Genomic DNA, 18,661 nt, shown 5'->3' with positions numbered 1-18,661 from the left:
AAAGATCTATGTCATCCTCTCCCCACATACTGCCCCCTCCATCTCTTCATGGGGCTGTTTATCTGCATCTTTTAGAATATGTTTTGCAATAAACTGGCAAACATTAAGCAAAGTGTCCCCCTGGGTTCTGTGAGCTGTGCCAGCAAATTACTGAACCTAAAGTGGGGGCAAGCTGACTGATAACCAAGTGCTGAAAAGCACTTTGGGACTGGTGTCTGAACTGGGGACTGTGTTGTAGGACTGACAGCATCTCAAAGTAGATAATGTCAGAACTAAATTAGGAAAACTACTTGCTGTGTGGCAAAAACCCCACACACAACAGGGTCACTAAAGTGTTCTGTTTAGTAAAGGAGAAGAAAATTGGGGAGGGGAGGGGCTCGTTGTCGCTGCTGTTGTCTTATCTTTTCAGGGAATATCTGCCTTTAGCCTATTTCTTGAATTTCAGTAGAAGTTTTGTGTGCACACGCACTTGGCATACATGCATGCTCAGTGTTTCGGAACAGAATCCTCACAGACATACACACAGCAAAGGTCAAGGATTTTTTTTTTTTTTTTTTTTTTTGAAATTATATGCTGGCACCTCAATTACAGGAAGGAATTCACAAAGGCAGTGGTCATCTTAAACACCCATGACAACATATCCCTGGTAGCAAGAGATGTTGCCTGGCCTCAGAGACAGATGGAGAGGGCAGAGGGCTAGCCAAGCCAGCGTGGAAAAGCCTGGATGGCATCCCAGGATCCTCAGCTAACGGGATCCTCACACGCTGCCCCTGCTTGCTCCGCTCGCATTCCAGTGTCAGGAGAGAAGCACAGCTGCACTTTCCAATTCTGGGAGGAAAGAGAGTTGCCATTGCCTTCCTGGAGGCTGGCGTCTCCATGTCTCCTGACTGCACAGCCATCATTGCATCCTGAGCAAAAGGCACTGCACAAAACATCCAATCATAACTAAAGGATAAAAAGGGAACAGGGGGCTCTCACGCTAGATACAGCCAAGTGGAGTCATAGACATATTGAAATATTGTGGAGAAGTGAAAATCACTGCAGTTACTGTTCCTCGGTTTCTGTAAAGACATGTGCAGTTTTTTTCTTAAACTCGTGGACAGCAACAAAAGTGCTAGATCACTGAATATGACACTCAATACTACAGTCAATCAACTCTAAAAGAGGTCTGAATCTTATTTTGGCTTACATGCAAGATTAGCAATAGAATTTCAAGAAGTCGATTTCTGTGTAACCCAGGGAGAGCATCAATTTTTCCAATGTATTTCCAAGCTTGTCTGGAAACCACTTTTACTTAAGAGACTTACAGTCAATTTTAGATGTCAAAGCCCAAATCACAAATCTATAATAAACACTATTTCGAGTCCTTTATTGCAGAATTAACATATCATTCCAGGACTTCCCAAGGCCCTAAAATACTAGGGAGGTTATCACAGAGGACTAAAAACTGAAATCGTAGTCATCTAACACCACTGACTAATGAGAATGGCTCTCTCTGCCCTAAGATGCTGCTACTGCCGCCCATTCCATTCTCTAATCAATAAGGCAGTGCACCTGGCCACCACCAGGAACCCACATGTGACACCTGCATGTAGTTCCCTAAAAAAAAAAAGACTATGCATTCATGTCTACCAAAATACCCACAGAATTCTACTTACTCTATGTTCTCACTAAATCCCAGCTGTGATTCCCTCGCCGCTTTCTTTTAAAAGGCATTCTCTCCAATGCATAACAAATTAATTAAGTTCTTTAACACATAAACACAGAAATCTCAAATGAAGGTTTATAGGCAGCACAGACTCATGGGGCTTCTTTGCTATGTTTAGCCTTGTGCCATCAGCCACTTACAAAAAAATCAATTTTCTGAGTTCCTTTTCCTCAGATAATCTCCGCCTTGAGCTTATTATTCTCTCTATCCTGCCTTTTGGTTTCCTGAGAGAAGTACTTTCATTAAGAGCAACGATATGAGAACACCTAAGAATTAAATGGGAATCCAGTAGTGGAGGCTGGCAGCCCGCACTGCCTTGCTGTACGGTGAGCAGAAAGTTGTTCCTCCACGGCTGGAACACGACGACGACAAGAGCAGGGCAGCCTTTAGTGAACTGGGCCTGTGCCCTACAGAGAGCCCACAGGAGGTCTCAAGAGTCTAAAGCTCTCACCAGAGAGACGTTTAACAAGATAACTCAGCTTTTAAGTAACAGAGGCAGCCTCCTGGTCTCCGGGCTGTGAAAGGGCTCACAGGCCAAGCGCAATCGCACAAGTAATTACCACCCACAGAATAATAGATCTCGCTGGGATTCCAGAACTCAGATCCTAGGCTCCCTTTCCCTTACCTTAAAACAAGGAGGAACAAAATGCATTGCTTTCCTCACTAAGGCCCAGGACAGTCTTCTAAAGAGGAAGCTGATAAATTCACTTGGCACAATGATTCTTTTTGGCTTGCTGCCAAAAATAAAATGCTTCTGATATTAAGACCTATGAGATAGTGAATGTCCCCTTCCCCTGGAACAGATTTCATAAGTTTGAAAAGTTCAATAGCATCACATTAGTAGATTCCAGAGACTGGAAACAAAACCTCTACAACTCATTTCCTTTCCCTTTCTGTATTATGAACATCCAGCCACCAGTGGCCTTTAAAAACAGTTACCGTAACTGCACGCTGAACCCAGACGGCAGAGTATTCCTACCTGTGCTTCACGAGCTCACCTGCCTTTTACTTTATCCATTTTATTCATTTACACGTGTCAAGATGCTTGTCACGACTGGGCACAATATCAACACCTATAATCCCAGCACTCTGGCAGGCTGAAGCAGGAAGAATGCAAGGTCAAGCCCAGCCAGCGCAATCAAGTGACTTAGCAAGAGCCTGTCTCAAAATATAAAGTATAAAGGGCTGGAGATGTAGCTCAGGGCAACTGGGCTTCTTCATCCAGTACCCTCCATCAAGAAAAAAAAAAAAAATTATCATTTTTACCATCTTCCCAGGGAAAGATTTTTTAACTTATCTAAATCATATCTGACCTGGCATCCCAGTGTGGGTGCAGGTGCGGCCTACTCCTGGACATGCTGAACCTCCCCAAGTCTGGGTGTGGTGGTACACGCCTTCTAATTCCATGAGTAACAACTAGGGTTTTCACACAACTACACTTTTATACACAGTCCCCACATTTACTTAAGTTTTCCTTAAGCACAGCCCAAATGAGTTACACATTTGCCAGTTTGCACTACGCTGAGATTTCTAGACCTCAAATACACAAAACAGTAAATTCTTTTTTACCTCCAAAAAATTACTCTGATACATTCTCATTTTGTATTTTTGTCAAGGATGACAAAGGAAATACATTATTTATAATAGATATATACCACCCCCACCCCTCAAAAGGGAAGGAATAACATAATCTCAAAACCAGAACCAGTCCACATCACAAGAACTTACCATGCCCTTACTCCTCTCATTGTCTCAGTTAATTCCATTTTGTTCCCCATGTGACTTGGGGAATACATGAAACCAACAGACTACCAACACCAGTAAGGGTTACCACACACCGAAAGCACCAGGCAGTACCGGGCACTGAATAATGCATCCGCTCATCTAATCAGCAAAGGGTCCCCCGAGGTGAGTGCCTTTATTCAGCTAGAGCTTAAAAGGTATAAAATGACTTCCCCAAGGTTACACAATTATAGGTAATAGTCTACATCACAGCTAGAATATTAGTTCAGAATATTTGTGTCTGTGTCAAGATACAAAATCTGTTTCCCAAATATGGACTGGTTTTTAAAACTATTTGAGATGGTACATGAACCCTGGATGTACCAGGACTCAGGAATGCTTCCACGCACATAGGCAAAACTTCCTCTCGATTCTTAGTCTGGAGCTAGGAAGCCATAGGTCTTTACCACCACTAGACTTCCTTCCTTGTTAGTGAATGCAGACCTCAGCTCACAGCCCTTCACAAATCTCACACCTAGCTAGAACTGAATAATGCTGTTTTGTTTTCACTGTGGTTTTCTTATTTACTTTCTGGTTATGGCAAGTGAGAAAGATTACGCTGAAAGTCTCTCCTTTGACCAAAACTTGAATCTGAGTTGTCTCCTGAACTTTCGTTTTCTTCTCAGTCCCTGTAGAATCAGCCTAAGCAAGAATTCTGCCAAGTCAGCCCAGTAAAAATCCCCCAGCCTTGGAGTCTTATTACCCCAGTCTGTCTTCAGCAATAATGAAGTCAGTTTAGTCAGAAAGTCCGATCCTGTAAGACTCCTCTTAGTAATTTTTCATCCACGGATTCTACCCTTCCTGCTCTTTGATTACCCCCACTCGCCGCTGGATGGAGTCACAGCTGAGTCTAACTACAAATCTCTTCTCACTGTAAAAGCCCCTAGAGCCAGCCTTCAATAAAAGTCTGCCTTACCAACTTTAAATATATTTTCTTTATGGACTTCCTATTTTCAATAGTGAAATTAAGTTGCCTTTTAAAATAAATGTAAATTTTAAAAATAGTTGATTTTCAAAGGATTCATAAAACCCACTGGGCATGGTGGCACACATTTGTCATTGCAGTACTCTGACAGACTGAGACAGGATCTCAAATTTGAGCCCAGGCTGACCAATGTAGCAAACTTATTAGACCAAAGTCTCAAAATAAAAAAAATTCTCAAGATATAGCTCAGTGTGAAGACCCTAAAGTCAATCCCCAGGTATGAAAAAAAAAAAAAAATTTCTCTGACTCTCAGGAAAAAAGTGTGACAATTCAGAGCCGTGGCAGACGTACACACATCAGATACCTGAAGAGCTCTGGGGAAACCAACACTAAAACTGGCATGAGCACTTCCCTGTTACGAAAGGCTGCAAAGAGCTCCCCTAAAAATGACCATGCGCCCTTTGCTGGATGCTCCCCTGCGCACTACCACTTCCACCCCAAAAAGAAAACCGAATGCTTTTCTTCTGCACTCACACCAACATTTCTGATACCGAGTGGGCGGGTTTTGTCCGCGCCAAGCAATTGTCCAGTTCTCACAGCCACTCGATCCTAGCTGTCCAGCTGGCATGTCAGATTCCCCAGGTTAAAGGCACAATGTCACAAATCTGCCTTTCTCTTTTCAGGTCTCTCTCCTGACAGACCTGCTACCAAAAAAAAAAAAAAAAAAAAAGTTTATCAGGACCCTCTTATCAGACTTGTAAATTTGCTAGAACAGATTCCAAAACTCCAGAAAGTAATTTATGTACTGAATTATTAAATTTTTATTAAAAGATACAATTTAGGAATAGCCAGACCCAGCACTCTCTGCCCTCCCCAGGGAATCCTCCCAGCAACTCCATGTATCTCCCAACCTGCCACATCCTCAAAGCTCGTGAGGGGATCCCTTTCATAGGGCCAGCGGATCAAATCATTGGTGTTGAAAAGCAAGCTCAACCTCTAGCTCCTCTCCTCACCCCATTCCCTGCCATGAACTGGGTGGGGCTGGGCTGAAAATTCCAACACTCTAGCAGTTGCCCCTCACAGCTTCCCACAGGCCACACTAACATCACCTCAGGTGTGACCAAGGGGATGACGTGACTAGAAAGATGCTCCTTCTGCCTTTACCACTCTCCTCACTTTGGAAATGACAAGTTTCAGGGGCTCAGTTCTAGGAGGACCTAATGCACATTCCTTATACCACAATATCACACACCTCCACCTTCTTATTCAAGAAAAGTAAAATGAGAATCAGTTATGTACCTGACAGCAGGGGGGAAAAAAAATCAAGATTCTTCTCAAGTGATTTCATCTCTTACTCCTGTTTACCATCTGTGCTTTTGGTAACCACAAATTTCTCGTCAGGAGACTGCCTAGAGATAAAGTAGTAAGCCCCAGAAGGCCCACTCATCGTACCAGTGATAAGGTCTTAAAACACCTGGGAGTCTTCCATGAACTAAACAGTCATAAAACTGAAGCAGGAAGTCAGTAGTTCTGGGATTTAGTAGTTACTGAGTCCCAGGTTCTGTGCCTGCCCTCCACAGAAAAAAAGTGGCTTTTGAGAACTGGGAAAATAAGGCCACCACATAAGAAATTAATGGGTAATGGGTAACGGGTAATGAGACATTAAATGGTTATTCTGACCTAAATTTTATCTAACTTACAAAAAATAAAACACCCACTCACTGTCAAAAACATAACTGGTTGTAACAAAGGTGCAACTGGTTCTACCTTTAGAAATCCGTCTTAGAGAAATATTACACCTGCGTAGGTAGGCACAGGGGCCAGCACCATGGCATGCCCTTGGGGCACGATTAGACAGCGACTGAGACTGGGTATGGCAGCACACGCCTGTAATCGCAGTGCTTGGGAGGCTGAAAACAGGATCACTACAAGTCCGAGGCTGATCTGTGTAGTGAGACCCTGTACATTAAAAAATAGATAAATAAATAAGAAATATTAGCACAAGAGCATAAAAATACATAAAATTTCCATCACTGTAGCAGTGAACATCATGAAAAGCTAAAACATGTACTTACAGATAAAAGAATAAATTATAATGCATCAGAACTTTGGAGTATCACTGAAGCATTAAAAAAAAGTTGTCACACAAAGACTATGACACTTCAGTTTCTTAAAAAAGAGTGCATAGGCATAAAAACTTTGGAAGCCAACATATTGTCAGTATTTCCTGAGAAGAACAATTAATGGCAGAAAATTGAGTAAGCAGGGTAGAGAGGTTTTTCTATTGAACTTTGAATACATCTACACTGTTACATCTTTTAAGAGCAAAACCATGGTTTAAATACAAATTATTAATAATAACACTGGATGTCATTCACCTGAGAATTTAGAAAAAAATACCAGAATGAAATGGAAAATACTGCCTGAAATGATAAAAGGCCAACAAAGGAAATATGTGAACCCTAATCAGAAGGACTTAAGTCTATGAGTTACAAGGAAATTTTGTTTCTACCATTAGATAACCCAGTGGAATAAAAAAGCGAAGACTAAGACCACCAAGTAGAATATTTTGTTTTACTACTGCTGTTAGGAATGGAGTTTAAGGCGGGCCGAATAGCTCAGCAGATTAAAGTGCCTGCTCAGGCAGAGCACAGGGGCCTAGGGTTTGATCCCTGGCCAGCCCTGGCCTGGCAGGCCCTGCCCTGCCCTGCCCTGCAGGCCCCGCCCAGGGCATGAGATTGAGACTAGGTGTGGTGGTACACGCCTATAATCCCAGCATTTGGGAGGCCATAGTAAAACAGGAAGGATCACTAAGAGTCTGGTGAGACCGTGTAGACCCTGTACTGAATACATACATTTAAAAAAAAAAAAAAAAAATGGGGCTTATGCCAAGCATAATGGCTCACACCCCTGTAATCCCAGCACTCTAGCAGGCTAGGGGAGCAGGAACTCAAGTTCAAGCCCATTCTGGGCAATTCAGAGACCTAGCAAGACCCTATCTCAAAACATAAGCTAAAAAGGGATGGGAATGTAGTTTACTATGAAGCTCCCTAAATTCAATCTCCAATACTACAAAAGAGAGAAAGAGTTATAAACAAATAGTCTATATATAAATATGGATTAAGGCAAAAGGCCTTACTATCAGACTCTTCAAGATTCTAAGAACAGAAAGCAAGGAGCTCCAAGTGTTCATATTTGTAAATGACACTAAAGACTTCCACAGCAATACTGTGCCAGGTTATTGGTGCCAAATTATAGGAAGATCTTAGGAATCTATGCAAATACAAGGAAAAGTGGCAGATGAGTGCTGAATCGAGCATATGGCCTAAATCAGGCATACAAAACAACAAATTCTCAGCTGTCAGTTCTGACCCAGGAATAAGCTATCAGTCATTCTAAATGGACCCTGAGGATGCCTGCCCAATATCGAACTACAGATTAAAAGCAATGCAGAGAGTCCTGGGAATTATCAAGACAAATGCCAAAAAGAGAGAAACCACTATCCTCTCCTCATAAATTCTGATGCACTCCCCCTCGCACACATTTCACCTATCATTTGCACCCTAGCCCTTCAACAGTACAGGAGTCACACATCAGTAGGTTTTTAAATCCTGCCCCACAGTGTACCACACTGACTGTTACAAATGCCTAGGAGTGGCTTCTATAAAACTATAGATCCCAGGCCACTTCTAAAGACTCCACTTTGGTACCCCAAAAGGTTTTTTGGTGGTCCCTATTCAATGACCTGTTAAGACAATCACTGGGCTCCTTTCTCCACCTTTAAACCTACTCCCTGAAAAGATTTAAGAATGTTTAATACAAAAACTGAATTCAAAGGAAAAGAAACCATGCGAGGAAGTACCAAGAACAGATTAAGGAGGGTTGGAGGTGTTGTTTCAAGAGTGTTTATAGTATGGACAAGGCCCGAGGTTCATCTCCATCCACCACACACATACACACAAGATGAAGATGATCTCCTCTACACCTGCTCATCAAATGAAAGCAGAAAGATCTGACCTCCACGCAGGAAGAGCAGTGCTGAGAGTCCCTCAATTAAGAGCTGGACAAAGGCAGTCCCTCCCTACAAGCTAACTCCCCCCTCAACATCACCTTCTGAAATCTCTACCTCCTGCTGCAGGAAAATGTCAGTGTTCCAAAGCAGAACTGAGACTGGATGGATAAAACCCACTGGCTTGGCTCCATGCTCCCACATCTCAGGCAGCCATTCATATTAGTTTATACTGATGCCTAAAAAGAAGCCAGAAACCTCTTCCACTTCTGTGTACCCTCTACCTCCACATATTCCACCATTTGTCAGATATCTAATTCATGTTCTAATCCTGGTCTTCGACACTAAACCATGTTACAACTAATCCACCCTCTTCAAAGAAATTTTTTAAAGAAAGCTATGGAAACAAAAACATGCTTCATGCAAGACAAGCATGCAAGACAAACATGCTTCATGCAAGACAAGTCACAAGGCAGGAGATTTCTCAGTTTTGTTTCAGCATGCTTAAATGAAATGTAATACAGGGTTTCTTACATAATCACAGCCTTATGGGATTGGAAGGTGCTCAGACACAATGAGTCAAGAGAAAAGTTTAGTTTACAATGGAATATCTTACCCAACATATCACACAAATAGAGAACAGCAGCACTCAGGCCAGAACTCCTACCCCATGACTTCTAGACCAATGTTCTCTTCTGTCTGCCAAACTGATTCCCAGAGATAATGTTAAAAATTAAGTGTATTAACTTGAAGCAGATTCCCCCAAATCTCAATTCTTCCTGTATATTAACACATACAGTTCATGTTATGTGACCATCACAAGCAGATGAACTTCTACACACAGAACTTAAAGCACTCAAAATTTTTGAGGCACAGAGTAGAGATGGTACCTTAACTTATTCATCATAAGCATATAAATGGATAAAAGGTACCAATTTATATCTCTAATCTCAATGAATCTGCAAATGACATCAAAATTTTCAGTGGTTTTATTTTCCCTGCAGTTTGCTTAACTTTCTAATTAAAAAGAAAATGCCAAATAAAACTACTGCTCATTTTTTTCTTAAACATTAAAGTGAGAAAAACATAACATACGATAAATATCGTATTCTCACTAAAAGTAGTGAAATCCCTCAACATTCCGTCTGTATCAAATGCTTACAACCTGTGATTCTGCATCAGCTTCTGCTATAAAAACAAAAAACATATGTCAGTCTCCCTAGAGAGGAAGCAGCAACAGAAACTGGGTGTGTATCCATCTCCAGTAATAAGAGGAAAAGCTCCATATGCCCAGTAAGATTTGGGTCCATTTACTGCATTCCTTTTCCCTAATAACCCACAAAACTGCCTAAACAGTAGCGCTGAACCTATGGCACACAGTTGTTTTTCTTTTAAGATAAATGACGCTAATGTACAAGTCGTTTTTTCTAAACTAAAACTCTCAGTGTTCAGGTTTAATTGCAGTTTTAGCACTTTGCAATAAGTAAGCGAGTTTTGGATTGCAGTTCAGACACTCATCTCTAAAAGGTTCACCATCACTGACCTACATTTACCTATACTCTTCTTGGAGAAATGAAACAACACATCAGATTTTGCTCTTCTGTGGCCCTGCTGGAACCACTCCTGCCAGCTGGATAGCGAGCATTCTACATGACTACGCAAGAGGCCATGGAATCTTCTTACCTGAATTTAAGCTCCTAACTTTCTTCTTTGAACTGGAAACTAAAATGCTCATTTGTTTCCCAATTTCACCCTCAAGTAAACCTGACCACAGCAAACCATATGCCCACTTACAACAAGTGCTGGTTACTGGCCACACAAGTCCCCCTACTCATGCCACTGCACCATGCCAGGCAAGACCTAGTTGCCCCCTGAACAGTGGTCTGCAATTTTTCTTTTTTTTTGGTGGAACCAGGGATTGAACTCAGGCCCTTGCACTTGCCAGGCAAGCGCTTATTCTACTGAGCCATCTCCCCAGCCTCTGGTCTGCACTTTTAGCATGCTGCTTTGCTTCTCACTGACACTGACAGCTAAAGCTTTCCTGGCTAAAAAGCACTGCCAGAGGCCAAAAGCAATATTAAATTCTATGTAACAACAAAATGCTAACAGAAGTATATACAGTGACAGGTCTCGATGCTATTTAACTCTTCTTAAATCTGTTCTTGGCATTAACTTTTTTATCCACAACCTCTTCAGAAAAGACAGATTTTAAAATACACATGAGTAAAAAAAAAAAAGAAAATACACACGACTACCTAGTAGGAAGGTGGAAAACCCCAGTTTGGGAAATGGTGGCACATGCCTGTGATTCCAGCATTCTGGGAGGCTGAAGTAGGAGATCACATGTGTGAGCCCAACCAGGGCAATTTAGTAAGATTCTGTCTCAATTTTTTAAAAAAATTAAGAAATAATTTTTAAAAGTTTTTCTAGGTTCAGTGGAATTAAATACAATTGTGTTATGGAGACATATGAAGTGCATTAGTGCTCTGAATTTCTAAACTGGTACAATATTCCTGAGGAGTGTCATATCAGTAGCTATTTCAACAACTAGCCACAAAAAAGAAATCATCAAAATGGAAGAAACCTATCTTGGACTTATGAGAACCAAACACCACTCAGAGCAAGCAGTGCAGTTCGTTACTAGTCTCCCATCCTTTGTATTCATTCAGTACCTGAATGTCAGCTACTGATCTCATGAGGACACTGGAACAATGAGCATCCCTTTATCGTCCTTACACAGGTATATTACATAATAACTCAAGTTAAACACATACAATTTATATAAAATACTAAACCTGAAGAAATAGAAGTTATAAAAACACTGAAAGTATGACCACCAAAGGAAACTTCAGGCCTTAGCACTTGCTGTTCCTTCTGCCCAAAACACATTCTGTTTGTGTTTGGCCCTTGCATGTCCATCAGCTGTCAGCGCAAGTGCATCTTCTGAGAAAATGGGGAAAATTCTCTCCTAAACACACTATTCAAGGAACCACCCTGCTCTTACTCCCAACTCTGGTCTAGTCCCCTGTGTGAAATCAATATCCTATATGTATCTATCATGTTTATTTCTTGTTTACTTCAGTCTGACTCTTCCATGAGCCATAAAAATACTTTTCTAGTTTCTCCATTACCTAGCAAGCACGACAGGCTGCAGATGACCAATAAATATTTGTTCAGCAAAAAAGGAAATTGTTAGCAAAACTGGAGCCAGATGGATGCTTCCTTTGCGCACAAAAAAATGACAGAAAGTCTTAAAGATACAGTCATACTTAGTATTCCTTTATGCGCAATCTTGATTGAAAGCTACCACACTCACCTGCTGAAAAACGGACAATTTTAAGTCTATACAAAAGCCTTTCACCTTATTCTAACAACTTCTTTACAAATGGCCCTTCTAAAATACTGTTTGTTGATGGGCTGGAGAGATGGCTCAGTGGTCTAAAGCACCTACTTGGAACAAGCTTGGCAAAGCACAGGGACCGTGGTTCAATCCCCCAGCACTACATGCCAGCCAGCCCTACCCCCTGGTGGGCTGAGCTGGCCACACACACACACACACACACACACACACAATAAATAAATGTTAAAAAAAAATCTAAATAAAATACTGTTTTCCAGCTAACTTATCCCTTTGAGTGGTAGAATAAGGATATTTTAAATAACCTAAAAAAGGGTTTTTTTGTTTCTGCATAAGCTAAATGCACATAGAAAGGAGGATAACAGACTACTCTGTCCCCATTCAGCTCCCGAAAGACACATACTTCTTGTCAAAAGCAACAATTGTGATAAACTAGATTATAGAAGGCATTTCCTACTGAAGAAATTTCTACTAAACTACTCAGAAAACAATTTACTACTCATTTACAACAACTTGGCAGCACAAGTCCCAAGGAAGGAGAAAATTATGGTCATCCTTTATGTCTCTTTCCTTGGTCATCTAGTAAGAGTCACGGTTCGTAGTATAAAAGCGTATAAACTGACAGAGATAGTCCCTTCCACTTCGGAAGCAATTTAATGTCTGACAGTGAGTCCGGAATACATGGGAATGAAGTGGGATTTGACCTTAACTTCCCTTTGGTCTTCCACACTGTAAGTAGAGTAAGATACGCAGCTTCCATGGCTGATTCTGATTATGCACAGAAGACTCAAGAACTGGCCAATTCATGCTGTTGTTTCAAAAGCTCCCTGCTTGAAGAGATAAGCAAACATTAGAAAATTAGAAATTAGAAGGAAAAACTAAAGGGAAAAGACAAAGAAAAGGGCTCACTCGCCAAACAGAAAGTAAACCAAGGCAGTAACACCAGAGAAAAAACCTGCAAGCAGCTGCTCAGTCAATGATTGAATTTCATACTAAATACCCCCAACACTTACGACAATATTCTGTTGAGATAAATATCTAGTCAATTATTCAAAGAAACCCTGAGTTGGACTCCTTCAGGATTTTGAGCAAATAAAATCTATTTGATAGACATTTACCTAACACAAGTTGTATTTTGTGCACCCATACAATTGCTAGTCTTATCCCAACTCAGAAAATATACATACATCTTCAGCTTTTCCATCTTCCTCACTGTTTTCAGTAGCAACTGCAAAATGCTTCTATCAAATTACTACTTCCACTTTCAACAAATTCCAGAGCCAACTAGGTCCCTTCACCCACACTGGATAGCAGACACAGCTGCTGTCATCACTATCATCTTTTTTTTTTTTTGGTATTTTTGGGGAAGGGTCTACAGGGTGTTCAGGGTCTCACTACTAGATCAGACTCACAGTGATCTGCCTGTTTACAGCCTTCCAAGAGCTGTGATTACAGGCAGGCACCACCACACCCAGTCTCTCAATTGCCATCTCAGCTCACCCCAGGGGGTAGGGCCAGCATGGCAAGCCCAGGATCGAATCCCCTGGCCCCTGCGCCTGCTTACAGGCGCTTTAATCCACTGAGCTATTTGGTTGGCCCTAAAGTTGAGATGGGGCAGGTGGAGCTGGGTTCAAACCGCAGTATCCTACTATCATCTTAAAAAAAAGAAAACAGCAATTTTTACAACCTGGTTCCCACATTTTCTTCAACCTTATAAACAATAACACGGGACACACTAGGATCTAGCAAGGCTGAGATCAGAAGAAATGTGCCTTCTACAGCCCAATAACTTCGGTTTACAAAAAAAGAGGAAATTCTGTATCTTTTTATTTTTTTTAAATTCTCTTTAAAATTAAAAAAAAATAAAAAATAAAAAGAGGAAGGCCTATTCCTCTTCACTGTAGCTAACTTCAACCCCTAGGCTTTGTCAGGCTCGCTCCACCCACAAGGGCTCCCACCAAAAAGCACTCTCCCTGGTCAGCCAGCACTCTAATTTCTTCGTTCTCTCCAAAGGCAAAAAAAAAAAAGTAGCACCTTCTATTTTCCTATTCATCAAACTCTTTCTTTTTTACTTTCCTGTTTCACCGAGTTCCACCTTCCTTCATAGCGTTCTTACAAAGCAGTTCCTCACAGTATTGCTGGCAATGATTACTCTCAAGGAAGATATAACTTTGCCTAGCAGAAGAGCTTCACACAGAGCAATTTGCCAGCGGTCAATTTTTCATCCCAGACAAGGCTTCTAAGCCTGGCACAAATCTGCCGGTTGGTCGCTCCGTCCCCTAATCAATGCCTGTAACTCATCCACCTACCCCTCCAAGCGTCCTCAGGGTGCAGCACAGTCTGAGTACAGTGTAGACAACTCAAATTACTTAATTTTAACTGCTACCTCCCAAATATAAATGTCCTCCATGCAACGCCCCAAGGCACACAAGACCAAGAATGTGAAATGAAGTCACTTACCGCAACAGCAGCTCCAGGACAAGAAGTAACATCTAATCTTTTCTCTATTCAATTACAGTCAGCTTCACTTTCCTGCAATTTGTGGCCACTCAGCACTGGCTCCACCCTCCACATTATAAAGTTATACCCTGGAGTCCTGAATCTAAAGCTGTGTTTTAGAACTTGTGTTGTCCTGGCAGAGAAGTTTGGGGTTCAAGCCTTGGCTGTTTCTTAGTACCAAAAAAGTGCCTGTCCTAAACTTTGTAAACCTTAGATTACACATACACAAAAATTAGACAATTTTGGTATCAACTTGCAAGGTATAATATGTGTAATGCCCAGCACATGATAGGACAACAGCTACTGTTGATACGCAGTATTTATAGAGGTGATTTGTGAACAAGCATGGTCATCTCACAGAATCCAGATGGGTTCAAAGCCTCAAGTATTGGTGTGGAAAAAAAAAAAAAAAAAAAAAAAAAAAAACAAACCATGTTCTACATCATCATTCCATGCCTATCTCACTAAAGAGAGGCCTTTAAAAAGAATTTAAACCTTATCAAGGAAAAAACTTCAAAGTCCATTCTATTAACAATCCCCAAACCAGACAAGAAATCCATTGTTTATACAGTGAAGGGATGATCATTATAGAATGAAAAAGCCAATGAAACAGGAACCACTTTAGGAGAATCCTTTCCTGAGTCAGATTGATATTTCATAAAGAATGTGGACCCTAGAAATTCCCTACTGTCTGATAATTCTGACTATTGGTGTATAAATAAAAGGGCAATACTGAATAGCCCAAGAATCTCTGCTGGCAGCAAATTACTACCTAAGAAATGCACACGTGAGAAACTGGAGGGGGATCTTGAAATCGACTTACACACACATGCTGCAGAATAGTTTAATTCTATTAAAGTCAATGAGACAATACAGAATTTTTTAAAACTTTCCACAACAGTACAAAAACCTGGGAGCTCTATGAGAAAAATATAAAAGGTATTTGTCATTCCTGATGGAAAAATCAGAACCGCAGTCTAACTTACAACCAGAAAATCTGGTAACCAAGAAATAGCAGGTTCCAAAATTTGAGAGGGGAAAGAAAAGGACAATCCAGGGGGCAGATAAGATTTAATTAAAAATTAATATGGAACTAGATGTGAACCTTGTAGTTAAACTCAAATTTTAAGAATGCTGAAAGTAAAAGCATACAAAATCGGTTAGAATCTAAAGTGTTAAGATCCCGGGACTGAAAATCAAAACATGGCTTGGTTCCTGGCTCCAACCCAAGCGGCCATGTGCCCTTAGGCAAGTCACTTGCTGTCTTTCAAAGTATCTCCCCATCCTCAGGGAGTGGGCAATGATAGTGATTAAGATTCCTGCCTCCTTAAAAATTTAAGAGTCAGAAGTTTACAAAAATTAGTTCTCAAGCCTTCAGTCTCACACAGAGATGGGGAGAAATGGATAGAAAAAATGACCAAAGAGTTAGAAAACTTAACTGAGCGTTCGCGGAAACAGGAAAGCTCCTAGGGTTCCAGGGAAGGGAGGTCAGATTCCAGCAAAACTGTAAAGTACTCAGCACGTGTCAAAATGTACAGAAAGAGGGAGACAGGGGAATCTAGCCACGAACCATCTCCGTTAACAAAATCAGTAATCTATCTGCCCTGCTAAACGGCCAGTAGATCTGAAAGCTGTGGACACGAAAGCCACTGTCATCCCCGATGTCAGCGTGGAGGGGAGGCAGAGATGAAGAGGAGTTTGTGTCGGGATCCGTCCAGTGAGGAGATTCCGAGGATGGGTAGAAAGTCAGGAAGGGGGCAAAGGAAACGGGATCTGGAAGACCATGCAAGCTGGCGGGAGGGGCAAAGGAGTCAATGCCTGACTCCCGCTTGAAGGCAGTAGAGGGGTCCGAGTCCCGGGCCCCGCTCTCACCATCTTGACGATGCCCCGCTGCACGATGGGGACCGCGGGTCCCCCGGAGCCGCCGCTCTGTGCGGAGGAGGCCATGTGTGGAGCTGAAAAGGCAGCGAGTGGAACGGCCGGCCCACTGGAGATGTCAGTATGGATTTCTGCGTCGGGGAGAGGTCGCCGAGAGGAGAGGCAGGCGGGAGACCAGCTGCGGACGACGCACGGGACGAACAAGCTGATCGCACACTGAAGCAGCAGCGGGACTGGGAGCAAAAGAGGAGACGCGATCTCCGCCGCCGCCACACGTTCTACTCGCCGCGCAAGCGTGCCAGAGCGCCACCGTCCTCCGGCCAATTAGCGCCCAGAGCCGGCCGGACTCCAAGCCAATAGGCACCCTGCTCGCGGAGCCCCGCCCCTTAGTACCCGCAGGGGCGGTGAGTTCCAGGAAGCGCTGAAAAAGCTGATTTGCGGTGACGGAATAAGTATGGGGCGGGACTTCCGGGGCAGCCCGAGTAGGTGGTGTCGGGAGGTGTAGTGGGAAGCAAAGGACACGTCAGCATCTGGCCGTAGGGCGCGGGGGGCGCTGGGAGCCCCGAAGGCGGGCGCATCTTGCCCTGCCGCCTGACCCCGCCCTCGATCGCCCCGCCCCTCGATCGCCCCGCCCCCTAGCCCGCCCCGCCCCTCTCGCTGCGGGAACCCAAGAACGCGTAGGTGTTTCTCGTGGGTGCACCGGACTGCGAAGTGTGAACTGCGAAGGGCGAGACTCTAGAGCCAAGTCCTGGAAGAATCAGTACCAGCTGCACGCCGACTTCCAACGTTTCGCCTCAGCTAAAAGTGTGGAAGGAACTTGGAAAAGTCGAGCCTTGTGAAAACGCGGCTGTTGGCGCCGACCCGGGACGCTCGGCGAGCGGCACGGTGCCTGTGGTCTGGAGCGCCTTGCACGCATCTAGGGTTAGTGTCGCTGGGTTTTAGCGCTTGTGAGGCTCTCCACTAATGTTTGTGGACGGAAGGAATAAAGTTCCATTGGAAGCATGAGGAGTGCTGTAGGTGAAGAAGAGCGACTTCCTTCCTTGTCTTCTCCCCCGCTTCTCCACAGGAGGTTAGGAAATGCCTCAGAATGCTCGCTCCCTGAGCCAGGAGGAGGCTGCCCCTGACCGAGTGTCTTTTGCATCTCCAACCTTCCCTCTTCTCCTAGACCCAGCCCCAGCTTTAAGAGATCCTGGAAGGGATGAGAGAGCCGGGCCTACAAATACCCAGGGGCCTTACATGTGTTATCATTTCGTGTGAAGCCTATCTGCGCTGATCATACCACTTCCCTCTAGCTCTTTTGAGTTCTTGCCTGTTCTCCTGAATTTCGCATAATCCAGGGCCAAGATCTGGGGTCAGGGGTCTGACCAAATAGCTCAGCTGATTAAAGCTCCTGCAAGCAGGCACAGGGGCCAGGGGTTTGATCCCCGGGCCTGCTGTGCCGCCCCCCCCCCCAGGGGGAGCGCTGAGATGGCAATTGAGACTGGGTACCTGTAATCTCAGCTCTTGGGAGGCTACGAGGCTGATCTAGTAGTGAGACGCTGAACACCCTATAGACCCTTCCCTAAAATAAAATTTAAAAAAAAGTTCTGGAGTCAGTATTTTCCTAGCTCGCCAGTACCTTCAAAATTATGAATTTGCCACCCTCTTAAAAAAAAAAAAAAGGCGGGGAGACCCACTTCATCTGATTATATCACTGTTCACCAGCTTGAGGCTGTCTGCTCTGCTCATCTATGCTGGTATTCTGTAAAATTGTTGAAACCTGGTGCACATTCCTCTACCTAGTGATCCTAAGTAACTTCAGTACTTATGATCCTAGCTTATCCAATATCCTGGTCTCTCGGCTCCTTGACCTCACCTTTGTGAATCTGACCTTTATGACATTTATAAAGGGCAGATGAGCACTGTAACTTCACGACTGAAATCGTAAATGAAGGCATCTCATGTGTTAATAACTGCTGTCCTTTATCTCTACACACCCGTCTTTTTTATCTTGTATTACTCATCTATTACTGCACAACTTATCCCAGCAGTTAGTAATGATGACAATATTTTGAGTACTAAGCAGAGGCATGAAATACACTCCATGTTAAATGTGTTTCTCAACATTACATTACTCAAGCCCTAGGTCAACAATTTAAGGGATGGAGTCAAAACTTAACTCAGAACATTCTATCAATACCCTGCTCTTAGGTACTTAACTGCCCCACTTCTAAGGTAGACAGATGTGGTGCCCTCATCCTCAGCCTGTAGAATCCAGAAGCTGGACAGTGTTCTCAACTCTCCATTAAGTTTTAAGGAAACTGGAGAAAACACTAGCATGGTTTCTTGCCTCCATTCTCCCAACCCAGCTCCAACTTGAACCCATCCTCCATACAATTAATCAGGTATTGTTTCTAAAAGGCAATTTTCAGTCATGTTAACTCCTGCCTTAAAATAGTTGTGGCTGCTTCTCTGCTTCAAGATTAAGTTTCAACTGCTAAGTGTAGCTCGTAGTACAGTACC

The 18,661-nt window shown here is 43.0% G+C and overlaps 1 protein-coding gene across 1 annotated transcript in view; it reads right to left on the bottom strand.

Moving 5' to 3' along the window:
• Positions 1 to 16,615, bottom strand: part of Snd1 (staphylococcal nuclease and tudor domain containing 1) — a 443,244-nt gene extending 426,629 nt beyond the window's left edge. The window contains exon 1 of the mRNA XM_004642716.2: positions 16,154 to 16,615. Coding sequence (XP_004642773.1) covers positions 16,154 to 16,228 — 75 coding nt within the window. The 5' untranslated portion in view covers positions 16,229 to 16,615. The remainder of the gene's footprint in view (positions 1 to 16,153) is intronic.
• Between the last annotated feature and the right edge of the window lie 2,046 nt (positions 16,616 to 18,661).

This window comes from Octodon degus, unplaced genomic scaffold, assembly GCF_000260255.1.
Source record: "Octodon degus isolate 3935 unplaced genomic scaffold, OctDeg1.0 scaffold00160, whole genome shotgun sequence".
Classification (NCBI taxonomy): domain Eukaryota; kingdom Metazoa; phylum Chordata; class Mammalia; order Rodentia; family Octodontidae; genus Octodon; species Octodon degus.
The sequence above is the reverse complement of the archived record's forward strand: the minus strand, read 5'-3'. Positions and strand labels throughout refer to the sequence as shown.